At 36.4% G+C, this 23,556-nt stretch overlaps 2 protein-coding genes across 4 annotated transcripts in view; one reads left to right on the forward strand and one right to left on the reverse strand.

Moving 5' to 3' along the window:
• The first annotated feature begins 1,001 nt into the window (after positions 1-1,001).
• LOC119077854 (endothelin-converting enzyme homolog) lies at positions 1,002-10,120 on the forward strand. Of its 2 annotated transcripts, none has more exons than XM_037185180.1 (15): positions 1,002-1,283; positions 2,604-2,711; positions 6,396-6,471; positions 6,704-6,798; positions 6,860-7,001; positions 7,074-7,222; positions 7,275-7,545; positions 7,607-7,835; positions 7,894-8,722; positions 8,778-8,826; positions 9,055-9,122; positions 9,207-9,337; positions 9,413-9,577; positions 9,646-9,904; positions 9,945-10,120. In XM_037185180.1, the coding sequence occupies exons 2-14, from the start codon at positions 2,612-2,614 to the stop codon at positions 9,817-9,819; spliced, it is 2,478 nt and encodes an 825-aa protein (XP_037041075.1). In that variant the 5' UTR covers positions 1,002-1,283; positions 2,604-2,611; the 3' UTR covers positions 9,820-9,904; positions 9,945-10,120. The 2 variants fall into 2 exon arrangements, with proteins under 2 accessions (XP_037041075.1, XP_037041076.1); XM_037185181.1 differs by having other exon boundaries at positions 9,646-9,901; positions 9,942-10,120.
• A 2,061-nt stretch (positions 10,121-12,181) lies between these two features.
• The window catches only part of LOC119077856 (relaxin receptor 2), a 60,509-nt gene continuing 49,134 nt past the window's right edge, over positions 12,182-23,556 (reverse strand). For both annotated transcript variants that reach the window (XM_037185185.1, XM_037185184.1), the window contains exons 24-25: positions 12,437-12,577; positions 12,182-12,377 (exon numbers count right to left, since the gene is read on the reverse strand). In XM_037185185.1, coding sequence (XP_037041080.1) covers positions 12,327-12,377; positions 12,437-12,577 — 192 coding nt within the window. In that variant the 3' untranslated portion in view covers positions 12,182-12,326. The remainder of the gene's footprint in view (positions 12,378-12,436; positions 12,578-23,556) is intronic.

Genomic DNA, 23,556 nt, shown 5'->3' on the forward strand with positions numbered 1-23,556 from the left:
TTAAAAAAAATACTTAATGTAAATGTGTCAAAATTCTCCAAACACCGTTCCTAAAATATCTTAAATGGTAGCTAGACACAAAGAGTCATTTCTTTGATAGGAAATCTTTACTTTCGATTGTTGGAGTCAAAGTATTTTCAATAGATTGATCTATTACTTCATTACTTTTATCATCTGTTTTGCTATATAGGCTCATATCAGCCAGACCTTATTCTTATTACATTTTCTTTTCTCTTTCTCACTGTCGATGGTACTTAAAAATGATGGAGATGGAACCGTCGTCGTCACGATACGATATCCTTCATTTTCTGAATTAAAAAATGTTTTTTTTTTAAAAGCCTGTAATTCAGGAAAAACATTTTTGCTGCTCATTCATAATAGTCATCTTGATCGGTCGGCTGAGTCTGAACAGCTTAAAATGTCACTGAAAGTTTTCTTGATTTTCTCAAACTTTCAAAATTAAAATTTTGCTGGAAAATCATTCAAATTTTCTGCACTTTCTCAGTTTTCCAAAATTTTCTGGATTTTCCAAAATTTACTGAATTTTCCAGTTCTAATATTTTCTAAGACTCGGAAAAATTTCGAGAATTTTTTTAATTTCTCGAAATTTCTTAAATTTTAAGAAAACGCACAGCTGCAGAGGTTATACGAGCCTAACAATTCACACCTTCGAAAAGTTCGAAGCACACAAAGTTTTATTTTGATATTAATAATATCATAAACAGACGTAATATAGAATCAATGCATAACGTTTGCTTATAACAAGTTTGGTAGATATGGATTTTGAGATCAACCAACTACTAAACGGCATGGTATGTGAGTATACGTACAACGATTGTCCTTTATACCTACTTTCCATACACACGGTAAGGAGAAAGCTTTTTGTACTTTAATCAATATCATAGAGAATTGATTCCTTTTGAATATATTATAGGTAGGAAAAAAAAACAGCAACAACCCCCCAACCTAAATAACACACAAACAAAAATGAAATAGACAGTAATTTAGTCAGTATGCGGCTTTGATTCATGCACGTTGATTTACCAGAAATTTGTGAACATTTGGTGGATCGTTGTCGTTCTGAAATGAAATGAATTCTTTGAATACTGACAAAAAAAAATTTAAAAAGAAAGAACTTAGATAAATCGTAAAAAAAACTTCAGCAATGAACTGATACTTATTGTGTGCGATACGAGAGAGAAGAGAAAGAATTCTTTTGTGTGATTGTGACTGTGATAATTCTACATTAAAGTGATTTCGTTCAAAGTTTTTTTTTAGATAAAGTAAGTTCAGTTTTGAATGGATAAAAAACTTGCAGGCGAACAATATACAACGGAAAGCTTGCGATTTTCCTTTTTTTTATTTGGAAATTTGTGTATATTAAGCAGATAAGCATTCTAAAGCGAAATGTTTCATTGTTGTCTTCCTCCCGTTTTGTAATATTTACTTCCAACATTATTTTCAATCAAATTGTCGTTTAGGTACCCAGGGCTGTTGTTGATTGTTATGATTTAGCGGTAACAGATAAAGTATAGATTTATTCCGTCATTCCGAAAAGTTTCGTTCACGTCTAAGTTGGAAGGCAATTTGCTATCTTTATCATTTACGCAAAATAGAATTGAATGCTGTCTGAGTGAGTTTTGTAACTCGCGGTGATTATCACTTCAAAACTTTTTACCTTGTTCAAACGACAGACCCCACTATGTAAGCATTAAAATCTGTTGCTTCAGCTGTTACATGTAGAGCAGTAGTGGATGTCTCCAGATTTTGGATATTAGACAAAAGTCTCATTAAATAAAAAAAATTAACGGAAAATCTTTGATAAGAAAGAAGTTCCAATTGAACTGGCAAATTTTTAGGCATAAAATCATCGATCCTGTTAACCTATCACAGACGGCAAGTATACCCACAGTTTTGCTTTCGGGTTGGGTCTATTACTTCATTTGATCTATGAATTTTCAAAGAATTGATTTCAAATGTTTTACTTCATTTGTTTAACACTCGTTTTTGGACCGCGTTACTCAGAACTTGTCGTTGATTATTCCTGCAGTCGATAAGATTAATATCATTTTATGTACGTTCTAGTCGGTTTGTTTGCAATCACTGCAGGTCATTGCACTATATTTATCCTGTTATAAGCAATCGACAATGTCAACTACAAGAGAAATGTTTATCGGTAATCTAAAACAACAAGTGTAAAACCCATAAAGTCACGGAAGGAAGACACTTTTTTCGAATAGGATTGATTGTAATTGTGCGCGTTCGACATGCATGAGTTTGGGTGTTCTCTGTGTGTAAGCGTTTCACATTATCATACAATTTGATCTCTCCATTCCATTTCCATTGAATGGGTCAATTCGGTATGCGTTGTGGACGACCGTTGCTTTGTTACAATACGGTTCACATTGTTAGAAAACCTAGTATTCCATCCTGATTTGACGTCTTCGTTCGCGATACTCAGTAAAATAAAGGGAATTCCGTGACGTGATTCATTTCAATTGGATTAGTTTACCATACTTGGGTTGATGGACCAAACTTTAATATTTGGAGTGTAGAAAGGTTCGTTCCATCTTACAAAAAAAAATTCATCTGTCCCCATAAAGTAGATCTAATGGAAGAGCCGAAGACCGAAGAGGATCCGAAACCAGGAGAGGGCAAAGAAGTGTGGACTACTGAAAATGATAGCAATGGCAATGAAACGAATTTATCTAGTGAGTCCATTTACAGTTGGTGGTAACATTACGGCACTGTGCACATGGTGTGATGGCATTATTAATACACTGAACTTCACTCTCGATAGCTTTGCTTAACACATAAATGTCGTTGTCCTCTCAAGTGCACACAATAATTTTTCTTTCTTTTATAACAACTTCAAGTATAAAAATTTCGCCACGTAGATGTAAGTATACGGTGCAGGTGTGGCATGGAGGAAGTAAATTTTGAATATAATTGGTTCATTAAAAGCTTTCATAAAACGGGTAACGATGAAAAATGTCGCGTGGAAGGAAATGGTATGCAGTCGCCTTGCACTATACTCTTGTTAAATAGAACAAAAACTTTATGTTCGTCGTTAAACGTTTCAAGAACATCAAAAAGAAATTTTCTTTGTTTTTTTATTTCTTCTTCCTTTTTGTCGGCTGTGATCCATGTGAAAACGTGTAGACATTCTCGGAAAACGTTTGTCGATGTAACAACTTCGTTGAGTGAATATTTCCCTGTTTCCATTTTTTACACACTCCACCTGTTCACCTGTCGATTTCCAATACTTTCTTTAACACTTCTTAAATCCATCTCAATCAAATTTATACATCTCGTACATCCAATCTCTCGCGGTTTCGTCCAACTTACTGCTACGATGTCTGACCCACCTTCAACGATAATATTGATGGATATAAACCAGTATTACCACTGACTGACTTTGTTCAACAAAATGTTATAAAACATTTTCCATTTTCTTCAATCACAGACCAGTAAGGAAATTTAATTTCGATTGTGATTTCAGCAAATAGATCACAGACATTGATCAGACATTTAGACATTTTTATAAGATAAATTGAACCAGGAATTTTTAATTGAAATGGAAATTCGAGATGAGATATATTTGAAGGAAGCATACAAATATTGGGGTGCCAACGACATGTACCTTTTAAATAGTACGTCTTAATATGACAGGGCCGAACTGGTTTCCGAAAGACGTTCTTGTGAAATGCGTGAAAAGCTCTTTCTGTACGGTGTGGTGAATTTTTGCAATGAAAACTGTTGTGCTACCCGGATATAATTATCTGCGCCTTGATACGTAACATTTTTTATCACATACGCGCGGTGTTCGGATGTCAAAATTACTTAACTAGAAGTTTAATTCAAAAATTACACTTCAGTTCTATGTTGTTGTCTCGTTTTCGCTTATGTGATAAAATAGAGTACACACTTGTCACTATCAGTCTCGGCAAGCCTTGACTTCTTCGTGACAAGTGTGTAATATATATTTCAATCGGATTAATATCTGCCGAGATACAAACCTTTGAAAAGTCGAAGGGGCCAACATGTACAACGTAAGAACACGTTTTGTTGAGTCGTACATCGAAACAGATATCGTTTCGATTGAAACTGAAATTAGTTTGAAGGGATTCTGCAAGTCTACGTGAATATTTGATAAAAAAAAATAATTAAAAAAAAAAAAAAAATTGACGAGGAGCAAACCCAAGACCATCGCATAAAAGTGACGCGCTCTAACCAATTCGGCTACTGAGACTTCGAATGAAATGGATTTGTTGACACGTTTTGTGTATCAGTATATTTTCCAGTTTTCGTTTATGTATGACATAACAGGGGCGCCGACTTCTAAGGACAAGCGAGGCCTGGGCACCACTACTCGAATGATGAGCATCACTACATCTTTCCAGTTTTACTTGAAAGAGCACCACTACTCCCAGATTCGCTTGTTGTATGAGCACCACTACTCCCAAACAAAAGTCGGCGTCCCTGTGACATAATCACCCCGGAACGATAAAATCATATATGTGGTAGTAGGGCTACACTCGCTAACGCTCGTTTGTGTTATGTACAGAAGTGTAACGATCTCATTACCCCTCCTACCACATAATAATCATTGTATTTTTCAGTATACTTTGATGCTGACTTAAGCGATTTGAATAAGAATATTTCCTTTGAAACGTTCCACTTTGTTAAAAGACTTTAAATAATTTATAGTTAGTTATTCATTCCATTCATACACTATACATATAAGGGGGTGTACATAAGCACTAGAGTAAATAAGTCCCTAAAGAACGAGTGGCTTATACTTTTAGGACCGTGAGCCATGAGCTTGCTTATGCAATTTGATTGGTTTGTTTAGACACCTCAGCCTTTTACGGCCAATAATAATAGTGAATCACGCCTCGAAGTATGTAAATAATCTCTAGCTTAAGTGTAGGCACACATTCATAATATTTGAGTAACGTCATACGAGTCAACAACGTTTCAGCCGTTAAACTGCAACTACCCAAATTATTAAGCTTGAGTGAACCTTGGGACGTCACCAATGCTATATAATCCAGATCATTTTGGCGGAAAACTGAGCCTTCCCATATAATGTGAACGCTCCCAAATCACATAGAATTAAGTACTTCTCTACAATTTACAAAACGAAACGATTTTATATGTAACTTCCATTACGAATGCAAGTCAATCACTAATGACTTTGGTAATTTTGGTTATTATTCTTGATCGATTACCACCGACTGAATGCTAATTGAAGTAGTTCCTCGACAATGGTAGTAAATAAAATGGAAAAGAAAAATTAACGATAAAGGAAAACCATGAAATATAACCGATGGGTAATCAACACACGCGCTACCATCAGCATCGGCCAGTCATCTATATTTTTTTCCGTGTTTACAGTTTTAGTGGATCATTTGTTTGCTACAATAAAAATAATGTCTGGCTGTTCATTAATTTGTCTTGAAGATAAACCATGTCGATAATAATTTTTTAAGGGTCCGTCGTTTTACAACGGACATATTAGTGTAACACACTTGTTAATTGCCAACAGCTTCGGAAGCTGTTCGAAACACATTTCGAGTTGATATTTTTACAAGCTAATTAACTGTTTATTGAGGGTCGATGGCCTCTACACATATTTGTTTACAGCCAAAGATTTCATTGGAAGGCATTATTATACAGGGTGATTATAGGCTACAGGTGTTTCTAAGGGAATTGACCATCGTCTTTCATACTGGCAACATTTCATTTTATTCACATCGTACTCTGTACTTACCTTTCTAAAATTTTAATAAAATGAAAACACTTCACAGTTTCCTCAGTTCTTGTATGGAACTTTATACGTCTTGGCGAAGCCTCAGATACTCAAATGATGAAGAAACAATTTTAATTTTCAGATTTTTTCCTTGAAAATCGTGTAAAATAATAAGGCAAAACGAATTCGACAAAGTAGAATGTGTTTTACATACGTGGTCAAGTAAGTGAGTCATTATTGCACGAGTTTGAATTTGCACGTGAAAATATATCCGAGTGTGAATCGGCATTCAAACTCATGTAATAATGACTCACTTACTTTGAGAAGACAGTATCGTGATATCCACTAACTAACATATTACTTCACCACATCCCAAATTCACTACCACAAAGTCACTCTTCTCGGATGTACATTGCTTGGCATATAAAAGTCACCAGAGGTCTTTGGACCCATCTTTCTTTTTTCATCAAATTTTAATTCTCAGAAATCGGTAACTTTTATGTGAAAAGATGATGGGTCTACTTCAAATACGTAATCATTACTTTTCCGCACAGTTGTTATTCTTTCATTTTACAATTGCTTTACAACGCACTATTAAAGCTACTTTTCCTGGCAGAAATTCATGTCGTGTCAATTGCAGGAGTTTCGACAGCTACAGCCGCTACACGAAAAACAATTAGACGAGAAAATCCATATTTAGTAGGAGTTCAATCCAGGCAAGGACGTTCCAATTAGAGCTGTGCAGCAGCCCGAAACTTCGAACTGTTCGAAAAGATGCAGATTATCGTGAAGGCAGAAAATTCTTCAAACAAACATTGGGCGGGCGTCAAGACATTTTCGTGCATTGATCGGGCGGGAATTTTTTATAATAGAAAATTCGGGCCTGCACAGCTCTACTTGTAAGGCTATAAATGTAACCTTCACGTCAATAACGTCTCATTGTTACAGGTTTCGAAGAAAATATTTTCACAAAACAATTTTTTCGGTACTCACCATTATAATAGTTGTGTTGCTGGTAGTGATCATTCTTATGGCTGTCTATTGTAAGTCGGAACTTTGAAGTTGTTAAGAGGATGTCTTATCTTAAATTTCTTTCGCGTCTAGATAGATACTTTGAAACAACGTGCCAAACGAAAGATTGTCTTAGAGCTGCGGCCAATTTACTGCAGAGTATGGATAGAACAGTGGACCCATGTGAAGATTTTTATAAATTCACCTGTGGAAACTGGGCCGAAGAGCATCCAAAGTAAAATCGAATGAGCATTTTTTCCGCCCCGTTTGACACTCCATTCACCAATGTTTCAAATTGATTTAACAGGCCCGATTCGTCCAATTCATTTGATTGGTTCAATGAGAAGCAGAGCAAAATTCTTCGGAAAATTCGTTCATTTCTTCAATCGAATGTAACAAGAGAAGAACCGAATTCGGTTTCGCAGGCAAAAATTATGTACCGGGCCTGCATGGACACCGGTGAGATCATAGTCAGTGGAACGATAAAAGCTGAAGGTTTATCTGTTTTTAGTGGCCATGGATAAGTTGGGACTGCAACCAGTCATAGACTATCTGAAAAAGTTTCGATTGCCCAGCACACCCACTATTTTGAATATAACCGACAATCATGTTGTTCAATATCTAAACTACTCCTTCGATTGGGTACAATCCATTGCCGTCATAAAAAAGCAGTTCGGTGGCGATTTGATCATCGGATTTGATATATTTCCAGATCCGACGAATCGAACGATAATGAGAATCGTTGTGGGAACACCCGAATCGGAAGCGATCTTACCATTGTAAGTTGACGACGAGCGTTGAGAAACGGCGATGATTTGTTTGACGATTTTCTCTTTCAAGCAAAACGAAATATGAAAAAATTTTGGCCAAAGCCGAAAGGAAACAGGTTCTAGACGATGTTGATGATGAGGAAGATAATGAATCGGTTGAGGCGTACAAGCAATATATCGCCGAAGTGATGGCCACTTTGGTGTTCTACGACAATCCGTCCATGGATTTGGAAAAACATATTCCGAATATGAAAACCGCTGCCGAAACGATTTTGAAGATAAGCAAAACTATCTACGAGGTTCGTATCATTGTCGCACAGGCATGCCTCGCTGTTGTTTTAACACAATCTCTTTCAGATGAACAAAGAAGCAGAAAATTCGACTGTGAAAAATGAAAATGATCCACTAGCCGACCTAGTGTTCATTACAGCTAGAGAACTGCAAAATCACACGGACTCGCTGATTTTACCAAAATCAGTGCCGATCTGGAAGAAGTACATGGACATTTTGTTCGGCCAGTTCAAGGAAGTTCAACTGGATTTAAACAGTGAACTGTTACTGACTAGCAAACCCGACATCATGTACCTGCAGAATTTGGTCAAGTACTTTGCTGAGCTGCCCGCTTTGGACATTGAATTGTACATTTGGTGGAATGTCGTCGAAGAACTGGTGCTGCATACCACTTCCGATATTAGAAAACTGCATAACGACTACGCCCGTAAAATAACGAAACTGGAAGGTGGCATTTCCCGATCGGAATATTGCACTGGCGGTGTGAATAAGCTGTTAGGGATGGCTGTGAGTTATGCTATAGCGACGCCGGAGTTTTTGATCTACACACGGCCGAAAGTAGTGACAATGTTGAACAACATTCGGGAAGCATTTAACAATTTGGTCAGAGAGACCACCTGGATGGATCACGGTACAAAGTGTTCGACACTGGAAAAATCCATTGCCATGGATAGTTTGATAGGATTTCCGGACTGGATAGTGCAGCCGGGAAAATTGGACCGTTTCTACAGTGGGATTAAATGCAATGAAACGACTCACTTGAAAAACATGATGACCGTCGTTCAGTGGGAAATGGAACGAAAATTGAGAATGTTTAAAATGACCGATGAATATCAGTGGGCGACAACGCCGACGAATGTTAACGCCTTTCATACATTCCAGTCGAATGCGATAAGTGCGTTCATTTTTGAGTCTTTGTTAGGACGCAAATTGACTACTCCTCTTTTCAGCTGTTCCCATAGCCATTCTACAGTATCCGTTCTATGATCTTGGTTTGGAGTAAGTTTCGCGTTCTGAAATCAATCTTTCACAGACGGCGAACATACTACCTGATTTACCTTACGTATCGATTCTGTTACTTCATTTGATCAGTGTTTATCAACTTATTTGAAACAAATCTTTTACTTCAAATGTTTTGACGTAAATTTTCCTATATAAAACATTGAGCCGTCCGCAAAAGATTGATTTGATTGTAAATGTTATCTGATGTCAATCAATGGATTATAGGGCACTGAATTATGGAGCCATCGGGACGATTCTTGGCCATGAGCTGACTCACGGATTTGATGATATGGGCAAGTAATTTCTAACAATTTCGAATGAAGTTGATCTGAAGGGACTCCCTGAATTTGTTAACCCGAAACCATTTCATTGAACAGGTCGAATGTTTGACAAAGATGGCAATCTGAGACAATGGTGGACGAATAAAACGATCCACGAATATGTGAATCGAACTGGTTGCTTCATCAATCAGTACAATGGCTACTACTTACCTGAAATATCCGAATACGTTTGTCATTGAATCGAAGCGTGCAGTTTGAATAGACACTTTTAACCAATAAAACCATCCACTGATCTGTTTCAGATAAACGGAGAGTTAACATTGGGCGAAAATATCGCCGACAACGGGGGATTGCGTGAAGCATTCCATGCCTATCAACTCTACAAAGACTCATTCGGTTCCGAGCCAAAGTTACCCGGTTTTGAAGACTATACACACGAGCAGTTGTTGTTCATCTCATTCGGAAATGTGGGCCAATAAACAGCTGATTGTTTTCAAATAAAAAAGTAAATTTCAATTCTTCCAATTATTTGCAGCTGTGGTGTGAAACACAAACAATGTCTTCAATAAAATGGGCTCAACAGGATACGCACAGTCCGGGCCGGATACGTCTGTTGGGCGTGCTGTCGAATTCGCCGGAATTCAGTGACACATTCAAGTGTAAACGAGGATCTGGCATGTATCCGTTGCAACGATGCAGGATTTGGTAATTCGGTTTTTGTGATAGTTTTGGACTTTTCGTAGTTTTTCTCGATGAAAGAGTCCTTGGGTCAGATGAACGAAAAATTTGTTGGCAAGTAATTCCTTGAAGGGATTTTTTTAAATTATTGGATTCGTTTCGGTCGTCTGCCCTTCGGAACAAACGTTTAAAGAGTTGTACGTGTGATATTATATTGAAAAAATTGTGTGGCCTTCTGATTTGATTCTAAGTGAAGCACCAAGTTTTATTGTAAAAATTAAACTTACAAAATAAAAGCTCAGGCACTTTTAAAGTAAAAGAAGAATAAAAAACGATTTGAATGTCAGTTTTTGAAGTACTTTCGAAGAATGGATTTGAAGGAAGCGAAACATCGAATACATTTTTAGCAGCCATTCTATCAGTGTTTGATAATTGGAAGAGACTATTGGCACCGGGTGCCAATGATCTCTTTATAATACTGTGGCTAATAGTTTCTTTATTATATCAATGCTAATCGCACCAGGTGCTAATAGTGTCTTTATTATACCAATGCTAATCGCACCCGGTGCCATTAGCCACAGTATAATAAAGAGACTATTGGCACCCGGAAAAATTAAAATTTTAATAAAAAATCCGGATATTTTGAAAATTAAACTGGTTTTGTACACAATCCTAGGGAATTCATCTTTTTACGAAATGTAACGTAATGGTAGTTTGTTCGATCTTAGCGAATTCGCCCTTTTACGAAATGTAACGTAAAGACGGGTTGTTCGATACTAGGGAATTAATCCTTTTACGAAATATAACGCAAATGCGTTTTGTAGAATACTAGAGAATTCATCTTTCTACGAAATTTAACGAAAAAGCGGTTTGTTCGATCCTGAGGATTTCTTTTACGAAATGTAGCGTAAAGTAGTTTGTTCGATCTTAGGGAATTCGTCCTTTTACGAAATGTAACGTAAATGTGTTTTGTAGAATACTATACTAGGGAATTCATCCTTCTACGAAATGAATCGTTAAGCCGTTTTGTTGGATCATAGGGAATTCGTCTTTTAACGAAATTTAACATAAAGGCGGATTGTGCGATCCTGAGGAATTCATCCTTTTACGAAATGTAACGTAAAGGTATCGAACAATCAGCCTTTACGTTACATTTCTCAATAGGATGAATTCCCTAAGATCGAACAAGCTACCTTCACGTTACATTTCGTAAAAGGATGAATTCCTCAGGATCGAACAATCCACATTTACGTTAAATTTCGTAGAAACATGAATTCTCTAGTATTCTACAAAACACATTTGCGTTATATTTCGTAAAAGGATTAATTCCCTAGTATCGAACAACCCGTCTTTACGTTATATTTCGTAAAAGGACGAATTCCCCAAAATCGAACAAACTACCTTTACGTTACATTTCCCTAGGATTGTGTACAAAACAAGTTCAATTTTCAAAATATCCGGATTTTTTATTAAAATTGTAATTTTTCCGGGTGCCAATAGTCTCTTTATTATACTGTGGCTAATGGCACCGGGTGCCAATAGTCTCTTTATAATACTGTGGCTAATGGCACCGGGTGCGATTAACCTTAGTATAATAAAGACACTATTGGCACCTGGTGCCATTAGCCACAGTATAATAAAGAGACTATTGGCACTCGGTGCCATTAGCCACAGTATTATAAAGATACTATTGGCACCCGGTGACATTAGCCACAGTATTATAAAGAGACGTTGACGCATATTCGTTGATAATTATCCGAACTCGTGACTCCGTAATTCAATTTTCCATATATTTTGGTCAAATTACGGCTCCATGGCTCAATTATGCCATTTTTTTAAATAAATTTTGGTCAATTTGTGACTCAATCAATCAATTTCGCCATTTTCGATATATTTTCCTCAACTTATGGCTCCATGACTCAATTCTCCCAATTTCCATATAATTTGGTCAACTTATGGCTCGATCAAAATAAAACGAAAGCCGACTCACGTTCGTACCAGCGTTTGCCTGAAAACCATCTGTCCTTAGGAAACTCTGTAGAATGTCATAAAGTTTGATTGACCAACAAAATCTCTGAATCGCTGCTGTTAGTTAACACTAATCAGCTCCATTGAGCGTAATAGCGACACGTATGATTCTAATAGATGAATCATACGATTTATTTATTTATTTATTCTATTCGACAGCTGTCATTAATAGCACTTTTGCTTGAAGTGCGTTGGTAATGCATGAAAGGCCCATTAGCGGCTTAGATGCTTGGCGTCACTGCCCACCTTATCCTATCCTATCCTAATATTTCTTCGGTCTGAATATCTGAGTTGAGAGTCCATTCTGGCAACAATTTAGAGGAAAAAGAATTATCGTTCAAGGGAATACAAAACGACGCTACACCTTTAATGCTAACACTGAGATCTTTAACTTTATTTCTTAGACTTACACTAAAAACATTTCGTTTACATTTTAATAGCGGAATATAATTATTAGGCTCCCTAGTATCACTTAATAACCTTATCGACAAGTCTTTTATTTTAAACTTATTATACTACAGTTGGACGTTTGCAACTGAATGTGAGTGTGGTTTGAGTGGTCTGAAAAGAATCTCGGTTTACCTTCAAAAGGATCGAAAAATTCCAGAAAGAAGTCTCACCCGTCTGGTAAGTAAATGTTTGGTAGCACCACTTCCATTCGGCATGTGGCCCATACTAAAGCTAGCTGCAGATTCATAGCCATTGTTGTTGTGCGATTCTTCATCCCTTCCGCACGGTATATTTACGCATATTTTATTCATCTGAAATGAAATGATTATTTTGTCATGATATTGCTGTGTCATTTACCAGCAGTGTTGTTACAGAGTGATGAAAAGCAATGAACTTAGCACGATAAATGACAATATAATTGTATGAAGTGTTTGCACAGACGATTTCATTTACTTACACGACGATACGGTTTACGACTACGTCAATGAAATGAACATTCATCCATCGATTGATAAAATATAATAAAATTCGATTACATTAAAATTGTGTGGCTGGATTGGAGGGAACATTTACTGTGTAAAATGTGTAATAAATTGGAACACCTTTCGGTAGGATGATGATGCGGCAAAAGGGTCACAATGTTTGGAAATGATAAATCCAAACTATAACTCATAATGGGTATGTACATGTATCATTTTATTGGATACTAAACTTTGAATATTTTACGAAAATGAATCTCTCTCAATTACGTAAATGGATAACTGAGAACCATCTACCATGTCGTCAACAGAAAATCTGCTTTCATATTCTGATCTATAATTGTGCAATTATTACTCTGAAAATCGGTCGGTAAATGTCGAATTATAGACGCATGCCATGCAAACAGGAACTGTTTTTTGGAAAACAAAATATTTTTGGGAAAATTTGGAAAAATTTCGGAATATTCCGAAACCATAAAGGATTTGATTCACGAGTTAACAGTACATTACGTCCGTGCTTACAAATATTTACTTTGACAAGTGGGAAGGTTGTAGCCCGAGCCGAAATAGAGGGCGGAATTCCTTCTCGTAAAAATAAAAATTTGCAAGCCAATCCTAACATACTGTGCTTTACATGATTGAACAATGTAAATGCATATTACATAGGCAAAGACTCATTTACATTGCTGTTGACGCCTTTGAACTAAAGCAAAGTCGATAGGTCACGCCGTGTGTTATTTCTCTCGATATATTACCTCGACTCCAATTTCCCCATTATCCGCCTTGTGATATAATACAAGATTAAACCAACATTTCAACTTAGATTTAATTATTTTCTGTTTTTTACGGTTGGTCGATTTTAATGCATGATTTGATGAACGACTGAGAATGGTTTCTAATTATCGTGGAGCATCGGCGATGCTGTTGTAGATTTAATTGACAACTTTAAATAAAATTTCCTTTTGACTGAACAGTATTCAGAACATTTTCGTAGTGATTCTTCCAGTTTCAAATGGTCAGCGACACAAGAGAATGTCACGAACTATAAAGGTACAGATATCGTGTGAATCTAAATTACAAGGATTCTTTTCATCATCTGTTATCGATGGTAATGCCCAAGTTAATCTACCATCTCCTGTATTATGTACAGAGAAATGCATATTGTTAACTAATGAAGTACAAGATTTTTTGTATATCAAACAGCAGACGTAGGCGATATACTTTAACAGATTTTATGACTGGTCATGCGATTATGATAACACCATGCTTACATTCAAGCAAAAGGCCTGAAGTCTTAATGATCTTAATGCTGTATTAATAATCGTGTTTAAAGTATAGAAATTGTGAGAGAAATCCAGGAAAATGCGTAACGTATAAATCGTATTTTTCAATCTGATTCGATAACGCCCGGACGTGTAATAAAAATATATGGAATAATATGTTAAATAAGTGAAATTGAAATTGGATTGAAATTGAACGCAGGCATTTTATTTCAGGAGGTGATTTAGATTCTGAGCGTCGATAACGGTCCACACTTATATACTAGCCCAATATAATCTATTTTATGTCAAGTTTAGATTTCTTTTTTATTAATTGTAATTGATCATTTAGCCCCGTACGAGGCATACAAGACTATTAGGCCTGATGCTAGAATAAATTTTGAATGATTTTGACGATTCTTTTTTAACTTAAAGGCATTCAAAATTGAGGGTTTTTGGGTTTGTCGAGAATTGCAACGGCAGGATGAATTGTTTGTGTTTAACTGAAAACAACATCACTAGGGCCTACAATACTCACTAGTGCCACAATACTCAGTAATGTCTACAACACTCACTAAGGTGTACGGTTCTATGATCTCAATTGATTGTTCCATAAAGTGGTAATTGTCAAACAATAAGTTTAGTTGGGAATTTGAAGCTGTTGTGATCGGAAAGAAATAGTTCAGTGTGACGCAATGCAAACATTGAATTACTCGACAGAGTGGCTTTTTTTGATAGCCATTTTATTACCAGCAATTTCGGCAGAAAATGATCCACTGACGGTCTTAGGTCATTTGAACGATTTCTATAATTTTGATGAAAACATTTTCTTGTTCCATTCATCGGTCGAAGTCAATCGTTTTGTAAAAGCGCAAAAGGAGCCCTACTTTACACCACAAAGTCTCTACATTTTTGAAAATACGCACGCTAACAATATCACCGGTTTGGATGGATTAACAGATATAACCAGTAAAAATGCGTTCATGTTCGTGGTTCCGGGCAGTGTGAAATTGGAAAGTAATGTTAATTTACTGACGCGAATCAAGAACCTACAACGTCGTCGCATCAATGTGAAGATTGGAATCTTCTATACACACATCGCAACCAGCGACGATCTGCTTGATCTGTTTCAATGGAGCTGGCGGGAACGGATTATAAATATTTTCGCGGCAGTAACGCAGGCCAACGAATTGAATGAGGAGCAATCGTTAAACATTTTCACATTCGATCCTTTTGAAACGTTTAATGTGATTCATATTACTGACATTAGCTCGTATGGCAATTATTTTCTCAGTCAAAATTCAAATTTCAACCGATACCCAGTTTCGATTCCATTCAAAACCAACGACATTGATAATATATTACGCGAGACATTGTGGGAAAATATCTTACGCGTTTTAAATGCATCGATTTTAGAGCGGACTGAAAATTTTACATTGCTGGAAGAGATTGACAAAACGAAAATGTACATAGTGAAGTATTTGTATCTGCTATCTCCACCAGTTCAGAATATTTTATATCCCGTGGATAGGATGCAACTGGTAATCATTGTGCCTGAGGCTTTACCATACTCGGGGTTCTCGGCTTATTTGCAAACTTTGAAAAATTCTTACCTACTGTACTACTCCCTAATCGCAGTTGCTGTTATCGTCATTTCCCTAATGTTGTTTCGCTTGAAAAGACAACGGAACAAATTGGTGGTTTTCGAAAGTGTGTTTGATGTGCTCAATCTTCTGATGAGTGAGAATAGTCACATCAAATACCAGCGATTAACTGATATCGAAATCATGGTCATCGTTCCAATAACATTTGCCGGATTAGTTTTCGCCAATGGAATCTTATCAGTGTTGAAAAGTTATCTAACTCGTCCGATTCTGCAGCCACAGATTAATTCAATCGAAGATATTTACAATTCCCCATTGCGGATTTATACCTGGAACGAGGACTTAGCTGAATACGTAACCGATTTTCTTGCAGATCAATTCACCGGTGGAAACTGGACGAATAAAGTCTATTCTAATTCGAAAAGCAGTCCGAAAATGTTTGCAGATCAGATAGATGGATTCGACACATCAGTATGTTACGTACAAGACGTACCAATGGCATTAAGATACACGCTAATACAGAAACGATTGAATTTTTACGGATACCACATTACACAAATACACTTCCCGGTGGTACATTATGCATATCTTGCAAATGATGATTTCCCATTCACTGAACGTGTAAATGAAATTCTTCATTGGATAATGCAATCAGGATTGTATGACCATTGGGCCGATTGGCATGTCAGTGGAGCTGAAAAGGTAATTGTCAAAAAAATGTGGAACGAGACGAGAAACAGCAAAGACATTCAATTTCGAAAATTTGAAATGCCAACGTTTATCATATATGGTTGGATTGCTGGCTCGGTTCTATTCGTTATTGAGATTATTTGGAAGAGATTGACATTTTCATTCATTAAAACGTTCCGTTAATTTTTCCAATTCTTTTTTTTGTGTCTTCCCGATTCGGCATTAAAATGGCTGCATAAAATTTCACAGACGTTATATCATCAGTTACCATCGAATCTAATACTTCATTTGATCAAAGTGTTCTGAAGATGTTGAGATTTTAAATCTTTTACTTAATTTTTTTTTAACAAGCCTTTCTGTATATATAAGACCGCATTATTCAGAGCTTCTTGCCTATTCCTGTTATCGATATCGATAACAGATTGTTACTAATGTAATATTTCTCTAATATTTAAGTCGTCACGTTCAACCTTTTTCATTACACACTCAGAAAAATATGTTAAATAAACTTGTGACAAGGACGAATACGTAGAGAATACGTGTGAGACGTATTATATACTTACGTACCACAAGTTAAACTTCCGTACATCATTGAAGTATACTATTCCTGAGTACATATGGGTAATTCCACCTAATTTGTGACTGTTCGAAATATTTTCACCAATTGAAATGCGATTTCGGCACACTTTTTTCCTTGAAAGCTGTTGACCAGACGCGTCGTTTAAGCCCCATATTAGGTCGATGGCCAAAAATCTCGGGGAGATACCACCATAAAAATGTATGCTTGTTTTCAGCAAATTTATGAAAATTCTAGTTAATTTCACGAAACCTGAACCGATTTCACTAAACTTTTTTTTTGCTGAAAGCTATTGACAGGACGCGTAGTTTGACACCAATATGAGGTCATTGTAAAATGCGGTCTCGGGGAGATATGACCAAAAAGTGTTTGTTTGTATTCGACATTCCGAGATATTCTCAATAAATCTCAAATGATTTTTGTAAATTTGCTTTCCTGTAAATGTGAACGCTATAATTCCACAATTGCTCCAAATGACACGAAATTAAATTTTTTTGAAGTTTTTTTGGTTCATTCTGCTTTGAAGTAAGGTAAAATCACTTCAACCCAAGCGTTGCCAAAATTACATTTTTAGCCCCGTACGAAGTACTGGGGGCTTATAAGATTAATATGCCGTTTGTAACACGTCGAATTGGAAGCAGACAGTAAGGGCAAAGCATTTGGTTGTGTTCATAGATGACGAATCCGCAATAAAAAAAATGTCCGTCCGTCCGTCCGTCCGTCCGTCTGTGACCCCTCTAGCTTGAGCAAATCACAACCTTTTTTCAAAATTCTTTTTTCCCCGATTGGTATCGACAAAAGTAAGGTCAAGTTCGAAAATGGGCATGGTAGGGTCGGCCCTTCCAGAGCTAGGGCCCTATAGGTGTTTTTCAGTCTTTCGACGATATCTACCGAAATACGCACGCAATAGCTGCTTGTGATATATCAAATGAAAGGTATTGACGAGTAGAACAAAGTTGATGCACATCGTTTTTGGGTAAGATGCAACGTGGGCTTGTTGGGAGGGCTCAAAGGTCGTTACTCGGCCCTAAGTGTTTTTTGCACATAAATCGAGTAAACCTCATCCGATTTTGCTAGTTTTAGTTTTTTATGGAAGGTAATTGAATACCGAAAAGAACGTGACGAAAAAAGTTTCAAATCTGGGCCCTTGGACTAAGGCCGCTACTCGGCCCTAAGTGTTTTTTGCACATAAATCGAGTAAATCTCATCCGATTTTGCTAGATTTTGTTTCATTTGAGAGATAATTGAATACCGAAAATAACGTGGCGAAAAAAGTTTCAAATTTGGGCCCTTGGACTAAGGCCACTACTCGGCCCTAAGTGTTTTTTGCACATAAATCGAGTAAATCTCATCCGATTTTGCTAGATTTTGTTCCATTTGAGAGATAATTGAATGCCGAATAGAATGATGGAAAAAAAAGTTTCAAATTTGGGCCCTTGGACTAAGGCAACTACTCGGCCCTAAGTGTTTTTTGCACATAAATCGAGTAAATCTCATCCGATTTTGCTAGATTTTGTTCCATTTGAGAGATAATTGAATGCCGAATAGAATGATGGAAAAAAAAGTTTCAAATTTGGGCCCTTGGACTAAGGCCGCTACTCGGCCCTAAGTGTTTTTTGCACATAAATCGAGTAAATCTCATCCGATTTTGCTAGTTTTTGTTTCATTTGAGAGATAATTGAATACCCAATGGAAAGTTGGCAAAAAATTTTGGGTTTCTAAAATATTGTCGTAAATTGTTGGTTTTATTTGAGAGGTACTTCGTACGGGCTTTCGTAATTGCGCTATGCGCAATTTTAAAAATGAACACTTTCAGTAAATTTGACCATTGCCCAACTTGACTTTCATTTTGGTAACAGACGCATTAGAGGGTTGTAGACGTATTAGGGTTCCGGGCGTATTACGGCTCCGACTGTTCTGATGCCTTGTTTCAAATAAAAACTGAAAATCGGTGTCATTCGAAAGCTACAGCATATGACTTCACGAGAAAAATAACTTTGAGTCAATCAGGTTAGTTGGGTGACTAAAGTAGGTGAAAACAGCTTTCCAGCGGTGATAAAAGTCATCCTCGAATTTTAACTCGTCGAGGCTATCTCGAAAAAAATTTTTCCGGTTTTGAGCCAAAGCAACATTTTCTGTGGGGTAACAACCACCAATTGTGAAAACAAAAATTGCTGGCTATTTATGACATATCTCTCCCAAATTTTGGGTTACCAACCTCATATTGAGCTTAAACTGCGCGTCTTGACCATAGCTTTCAGGGAAAAAAAAGTTAACTTACATTAGTTTTTATTTGGTGAAAATATTTCGAAAAGTCACAAACGTGTAACGCAACTAACCGCCGACTTTCGCGATCACACAAGTCACACTTCGCAGGCTAAAAATTCCAATTCTTGTTGGTATGAAAGCCCTATGTCTCCTGAGTATTAGAAAATTTATAGACTGCTTTGTTACCGCAAAACATAGCCAACACAATTAACTTTATGACTCACAGATAACGAAATCTGTAACGCAACTAACCATGGAATTACCCATATATGAAGTGTTTGTTTCTGTGCATTCATTCATCAGTGTCTCTCTCATTTGTGAGTGCAGCTCAAATCAGTGCAGAGACAGGACCAGAAGCACTGAGTTCTTATTAGACATTGACAAAAATTTTACCACTTAAATGAGGGTTTTTGGCCTACACATTCTGAAAATCGATTTTTAACCGTGAAGCCATGATGGCACATTTTTGGATAATAATTGGAGAAAAGTGTAGGTGATGCTGTCTCCAAAAATGGGCCATCATGGATTCACGGTTAAAAATCGATTTTTAGAATGTGTAGGCCAAAAACTCTCATTTAAGTGCCATGAAATAAAACTCAATTTAAACATCGTTATCACCATCACCAACTCTGTAAAAATTTCAAATATATAAAACCAGGAACGAATTATCGTAGCATTTTCTCTTCTTCAGATATTCAGAGACGCTTGTTCCTCTCTCTCTACTATACGGAATAAAACATGTTTTTTGTTTATGGCATCATCACTAAAAGTCTATCTCCGGTAATAAAATTTAATCTGACGTCCAATGGTCTCGTCGACAATTAATATTTGATTGTTTGCGTAGCTGTTTTCAGACAAAATCGCCGTTTGGATTGTTATGACGACAAAATCGTAATAAAAGTCTTTCTATCTCCCTCTCTCTATACATCAATATAAGTATAACTTACAATAAAAAAGGAGAAAACATTTTATGCTCTCAGCTTTTCTTCGAACGATTTAACTAAAGTGATACCGAAATTCAACAATTTCCCTTTTTTTGCTTTCCACTTCTCAACGACCGCAAAACTGTTTATAACTTTTAACAAAAAAGAATCCGTTTTCTCGTCATGACCCCTTTCTTTTTCGTATCACTTTATAATTATTATGCTAAAGAGAAGCCCATTACATCGTTATATTTGAACAATCCACAGGTGGCACATCTAAATTAAGCGCAATTTATTCAATCAGAATCTATCAAGCGTCACAAAAGAAACTTCTACTTCAAAGCGATTATTATATTCTAGTACCACATAATCGCTGTTAAAACCAGCGTTCAAATCCACCTTATAATCACACACCAGCCAACGTTATCCATTTACATTGAACGGAAACGTTGCGGTGAAAGCTAGCCACGGCATGATTTACTTTAGATTTTGTTGCAATTAAAATAAATTACATTTGAAGGAGAAATATATAATGAAATGGTCGGATCGCTTGTTGTTTCACTAAGTCGGCATTTACTTAAGATAATTGGGTATTTATGTAATCGGAGATTTAAATAATCCGTCACATAATTATAATTTCAGATTAGAATTTTCCTTTGAAATTGAAACATGCTTTAGACGGATGGAAATTTAACCTTGTCGTAGAGATAATCGAGAGTGTAAATACCGTGAGTGTTTACACAATTTAAGACATTTTAAATACAATGTGATGTGGATTCGCCTCTTTTCTTTTAATCTCAAATGAAACTCAAGGACACAATCATTCCAGATCTCTAACGTCCAGTACCGTCAGTCACCACTTCTAAAAAGTGAAGAAAATCTATAGTTCTGTGCGACTGTGGAAGCTATTGTCTGAAAGCTTTTAGCTGAAGCTTCCAAATACTTCAAGGTGGCGAGTTTGTCACATCGTGTGACAAAAACTACCACTTTCGCAACGTGTTGCATACAACGGTTTCTGCAACAAGCTGCGAAAAATTAACTTTTGAAAGGCAAAACATAACAATATTTAACGAAAGAGAGTACGATGAGTACGATTTCATGAGAATATGCAGAATGAAATCGCAGAATTCTGAATATTCTGAATGTTATGCACATATAACTATCGTACCGTTCAATATCGTCGTATTTTTTTGGTGCAAAATTGTTGGAAATACGACGAAAGAAAGTAAAGCCTAATGAGTATCCGCCTTTAGGTCATATTATTAGTACTGAATTTAATGAAATTTATCGAAAGTTTGCCGATTAATTCGGTTAAGCTCAAAACACACGAGGCATCGAAAGCGAGTTTCGATCAAAATTCTCATTGTTATAGTTTCGTTAACAAGCATCAAAGAACAGAGAAAATTTTGGTCGAAACACGTTTTCGATGACTCGTGTTTTTTTAGCTTTAATTTTCCATAGAAAATGACCATAATAACCCAAAATAAAGTGGTCTCGATTTAGAAAACGTAGTAAGTATCTAAAGTGCCCTCAACGTTGTTTACGAAAACATTTACGTTTTCAATTTATCGAATTTGGTTCGGACATCTGAACAAACAAAAACCCAGGTCTGTGAAATTCCCCATTATATAATGAATGGTACATATTCGGCGTATTTTCGACCCTATTTCTAGACAAAGCATACTGTACACACTCCCTCACTCACTCTGTAGCGAGCTCTGTAGTATGTTAATCGGAAGCATCTCTGGAACACAAAGACGAATAGTTTCATTAAAGTTAATGTGACCGAACGACAAAACTAACTAACGACAAATTTAATCCTTCATTTCGTTGCAACCATAAACTGTGAAAACTTTGTTTACCAGTTACAATGGTGGACTCATGGTGGTTGTAATAACCAAACTAAATTTTAAGGGGTCGTTCAGAAGTGACTTTAAACGATGAAGGTCTCTTTTTCCCAAAGTACGCTATAGTCACATTTTTCAAATTTATCACAAAATTGACTGAGCTCAAAAGCTCGTGAAGTTTGTAGCTAGTTAAATTCTTCTAGACTGCGACATTTGGACCGAAATTGTACTGTACTCTAGAGGTGAAAAATGGTATTTTGGATTGAGGTGAAATGTGAAATAGTGAAACCTTGATGCGAGATGCCATCTTACAATTGTAAAAAGATGTCACTTGTTATGGTGACCTAAGTCCTCGACTTCATCACCGAGATTTGAGTTGCGATCAGTGTCCCCTTTTGCCTTTGAGAGGCCACGGGAACGTTGGAAAATAATTAAGAGCAATGGACCCATTGTAAATTTGTAGCCTACAAACATAGTCTGCATAGATTTCTCCAAGTGTGATAAGTCCACTGACAAAACATTGAAAATCTTACACGTCACAGGTAACTTTGTCTCCGGGTAATCCACATTGCCTGTCACAACTGTACTTTTTGTATGGCAAGCTGTAGTATCAGCTATTGTGGATTACCTGGAGACAAAGTTACCTGTGACAGGTAACATTTTCGACTCTTTTTTGTCAGTGTTATAACCCACCAATCATTTTTTCGTTTAAAGGTAACACATTTTTGCGTGTTTGTTCAAAAAAGGAATATTTTGGTTGAGAAAAATCATTAAAAAAATATTTTTCCGCCTTAATTTAGACTACAAATTTGCAAATGGTTAATTGCTAGTAGCATAACTAGCTGTGAGTGAATAATTCGGCATCATGAAGATACTTGAGTTTCATTACGAACCGATCTGTAATGGCCTCTCCCGTCTCCTAGTTCAATGTCTTTTTTTTACAAATATTTTGAAGCATTAATTACGTAACGTTTTTCACATTTAAAAACTAAATTCTAAATAACTCGAAAAATACGCGTTCTGTTTTAACTTCGCTGAGCTCGTATTTTTCGAATTATTTACGTAATAATTTATCCCTAAAACAACGCTTGGATATTACAATCCATTCTAATATTCCCTCCTTGTGACGGTAATTTGTGGACGACCTCTAACGAGTAGAACTTTCCCGGTTTTGAACCCAAAAAAGCATTTTCAACCGCACGAGCATTGCGTTCAGAGAAAACATCAGATTATCAAAGTTTCAAATCATATACAACGAAGCATTAATTTGTGCCACAAATTTCCCGTAAACACATTAATATGCATCAAAAATACAAACTCAGCGTTTCACAATGAAAGGTTCTATTTAAAAATGTGGTTGCGATTATCTAGTGAAGCTTGAAACGATTTTCATCCAATTAAGTTTAATCCAAAATCCAAAAAGAAAAACACAAAACACTGCAGAGAGCTCCATTTTCCCGTTCAATAATAAATTAAAAGTTCTGACACAAAATAGATAAATTGCTTGCAACTCGAGGTGTGTGTGTTTGCAAGCTTAAATAGAATGGAAGGATGGAAGGTCGCTAATTAATTATTATCCTCTTATTGTGGCGGTAAGACTTTGTTATTCCCCCCGCCTTTTGGAAATGGAAACCTTAAGATTA

This window comes from Bradysia coprophila, unplaced genomic scaffold, assembly GCF_014529535.1.
Source record: "Bradysia coprophila strain Holo2 unplaced genomic scaffold, BU_Bcop_v1 contig_24, whole genome shotgun sequence".
Taxonomy (NCBI): domain Eukaryota; kingdom Metazoa; phylum Arthropoda; class Insecta; order Diptera; family Sciaridae; genus Bradysia; species Bradysia coprophila.